The following is a 3,416-nucleotide window of genomic DNA, read 5'->3' on the forward strand; positions in this document are numbered from 1 at the left end:
ACAGCTACTCCTAAAATTCCTCTTTGTCGTCAGAGTAACTATCTCTGACCCGCCTGTGTGTGTGTGTCTGATGTTCCACCTGTGTGTGTGTGTGTGTGTGTGTGTGTGTGTGTGACATATCTGATGTTCGTGTGTGTGTGTGTGACATGTCTGATGTTTGTGTGTGTGTGTGTATGTGTGTGTGTGTGTGTGTGTTTGTGTGTGTGTGTGATCTTATCAGGCGGCGGTGAAGGCGGTGGTGGCCTCGTCCCGGCTGGGAAGCGCCGGGAGTCACGGCAACGCCTCTGACAACAGCAAGAACGACTGCAACAGCTCCTCCCACCAACAGGTGGCGCCAGAGGAGGAGCCCCACGGCGACCAGGCGCAGAGCCAGGAGGAGAGCTCCTAACCGGGGGAGCAGCCCCTGTCTCTTACCCCCCTGGTGGAAGACAGCGCCGCCCTGCTGGACTGAGCTCCGAGGGAGCAGGCATGTTTAAATAACACCCGCTCTGCCACCTCACGAGGGATTCTCTGTCTGGCTTTGTTTTTTGCATGTGACTGATTTATTACAAACATATAACCTAACTAACATAGGACTCTGCACTCTGGAACCACACGCCAAGGAGTACATGCAGGATCGGTTCCTTCATAAATGCGCATGTCTTTTTTTTTTTAATAGCCCAAAGTGAGTACAAGCTACAGTAGCTCTTTGATCCTTTTTTGGTCAGTCTATCGAGGGTCATATAGTTTGCATTGCAGGAAGTGTACGTGCCTGGCATGCCTTGCTACCTTAGTGTGACAAAGAAGATTATTCTAGATTGCTGTGATGTCATTCTAACAAGACTACGCCCTTTAAAATTAATTATTTCTATAGAGCCATAGCCTTTGAACTGTAGCCTGTACATTGCATCTACAGTTTACCTGTATTTGTTTATATAATGACATATGGTAATTGCAAAAAATCTCTTTCACAGTATTTCTATGCCAGTTCGAAAAAACTGTGTCACAATTTTCAGAAATGCATTCCAGGATCTTAGGGAAATTACGGTATGATTATCATGATGCTACTTCCTGGTACAAATATGATCTAGACTCTAGAGAATGAAGAAGGTGTCTGGATTGATATGCAATTCTTGCTGAGAGTTTAGTTTAGCTTATTAGTTTATTTGGCAGGGATAGTTCACATTAAAAAAAACAACCAGAATCAGCCAAGAAGGCTAGTTTTCATCTGTAATCCCTGGACTAGTTTTCATCTGTAGTCCCTGGACATCGACATCGGCCGAGTGAAGAACGGATCAGAAACACATTTGAAGTAGTCTAGATTGAACCTTTATTACAATTTCTAAGGACGGCATTATTGTATCTTAATAACTGGATTTTACACTCCCTTTGTGAGAAATGTTTCATATATTGCCAAGAATTAGTCTAGAGAAGTGTTGAAAAACTATAATTGATAAATTGCACAAATGATTGTAGGGTCTACTCAAACCAACTGCTTAGATTTGGATAGGTTCTTTTTCAGAGTAGAGTTGGTTTACTAGTACAAAAGTGTAACTTTTGTTTTCCAAAATACCTTGTGGACTACTGAAGTGACAAACCATTTTTATTTAATCATTGCTAAACAGATAATTTGCACAGAAGTGTACAAATAGATACTAGTGTACTAATAGTACTGATAATAGTATACTAGTACTACTATATATATATAGTAGTACTGATAATAGATACTAATAGTGCCAAAATACCATAGCTGCATATAGTACCAGTTGCTTTAGTTAAAATACTCTCCTACATCATGAAGGAAGGGGCTGTTCTCTCTTTGAGCAAATACTATTATTTCTCATGGCCTCTTTGACAGACACGTCATGTTAAAGTCAGTCCTTATACAACAGGCAGCTGTCATGGTGGACTCCTGAAAAGGTTGGCTATGTATTGAATGTTCGCATGTTTTTGCCTGCAATGTAAGAGAATGATGTGGTTAATAATGCAATATATGAATCTCAGATAAAGATTTAATGAATACTAAGCAAGGGTCGTCCTTTCTGCATGTATGAATAACTTAAATGCTGCCATATTTTGTTAATATACAGTACCCTATTTTACTTAAACAATGGCTGTGTCTCAATTTAGGGGCAGCTTATTTGGTCTTCCTGTTTTAGAAGTGGTGTCTCAATAGGCAGAGACCTTCTGAAGGCTTACTGTCACCAACAATATTTATTAAGGGAGCATTTCATCATTTAATGTTGTATTGACATTAGGATTGATTTGCTATGGACTACCACAAATAAAGTAATCCAAAGTTAGTTATGTTATCTATTTACAGTGAGAGAGAGAGAGAGAGAGAGAGAGATTGAGAGTGTGTGTGTGTATGAGGGACCACATGAAACGTCCCTTTTCACTCAAGCAATTAACCCAACACAAACTAATCGAGACAAACACTCAAAATCCCAACGTGAGACGTTGCACACAGAGGCTAAACTCATAAATGGCATCTTACTTCCCCCGTGTGTCAAAGTAGGATATAAAGGCTTCCTTTTTCCTGAATCAGGTGTCTCACAGTCTCACATAATTGATTGATTTTTATTTATTTTTAAGACAGGGACAAGGTACAGTAGACATTTACCCTATAGAATAGGGAGAGATGCACTGTACAAGGTTATAGCTAGACAGCTAATTTCCACCCGCAGTCCCTGGGCAAATAAATATACAGTCTTCAAATAGTGGGGCAAATAGTACACAGTAGGAAAGTTACATACATGCTGTAGAAGGAATACAAAAAAAGTTATATAGCACATATTTCACTCATTCCTATACCCACATCCCAACCTCCCCAGACCCTTAAAAAACAAACCCTAAGTACAGCCCCCATACATATGTGCCACACACACACACACACACACACACACACACACACACACACACACACACACACACACACTGAGGCGCCATGGTTCACGTTAAGACAGAACCATTTAGCCCACTGTACTATATGCTAGTATATCCATACTATACACTCATATAGTGATGTTGTTATTATCCAAACCTCCTCCAAATAAGAACCCTTGAAGTGCGCCCCCTGGCGGTCCCTCAGCAGAATGACCCTCCCGTCCACTACTTCTCCATGCCAGACGGGGTTGGGTGCGCCCCCTGGCGGTCCCTCAGCAGAATGACCCTCCCGTCCACTACTTCTCCATGCCAGACGGGGAGGGGAAGTGCGCCCCCTGGCGGTCCCTCAGCAGAATGACCCTCCCGTCCACTACTTCTCCATGCCAGACGGGGAGGGGTGCGCCCCCTGGCGGTCCCTCAGCAGAATGACCCTCCCGTCCACTACTTCTCCATGCCAGACGGGGAGGGGAAGTGCGCCCCCTGGCGGTCCCTCAGCAGAATGAACCTCCCGTCCACTACTTCTCCATGCCAGACGGGGAGGGGAAGCACAG

General features: G+C 43.2%; 1 protein-coding gene across 1 annotated transcript in view; it reads left to right on the forward strand.

Moving 5' to 3' along the window:
• Positions 1–388, forward strand: part of camk4 (calcium/calmodulin-dependent protein kinase IV) — a gene marked incomplete at both ends in the record, with an annotated part of 8,529 nt that extends 8,141 nt beyond the window's left edge. The window contains one exon of the mRNA XM_084455682.1: positions 221–388. Coding sequence (XP_084311808.1) covers positions 221–388 — 168 coding nt within the window. The remainder of the gene's footprint in view (positions 1–220) is intronic.
• Positions 389–3,416: the final 3,028 nt, after the last annotated feature.

This window comes from Borostomias antarcticus (genome assembly GCF_949987555.1).
Source record: "Borostomias antarcticus genome assembly, chromosome: 2".
Lineage (NCBI taxonomy): Eukaryota > Metazoa > Chordata > Actinopteri > Stomiiformes > Stomiidae > Borostomias > Borostomias antarcticus.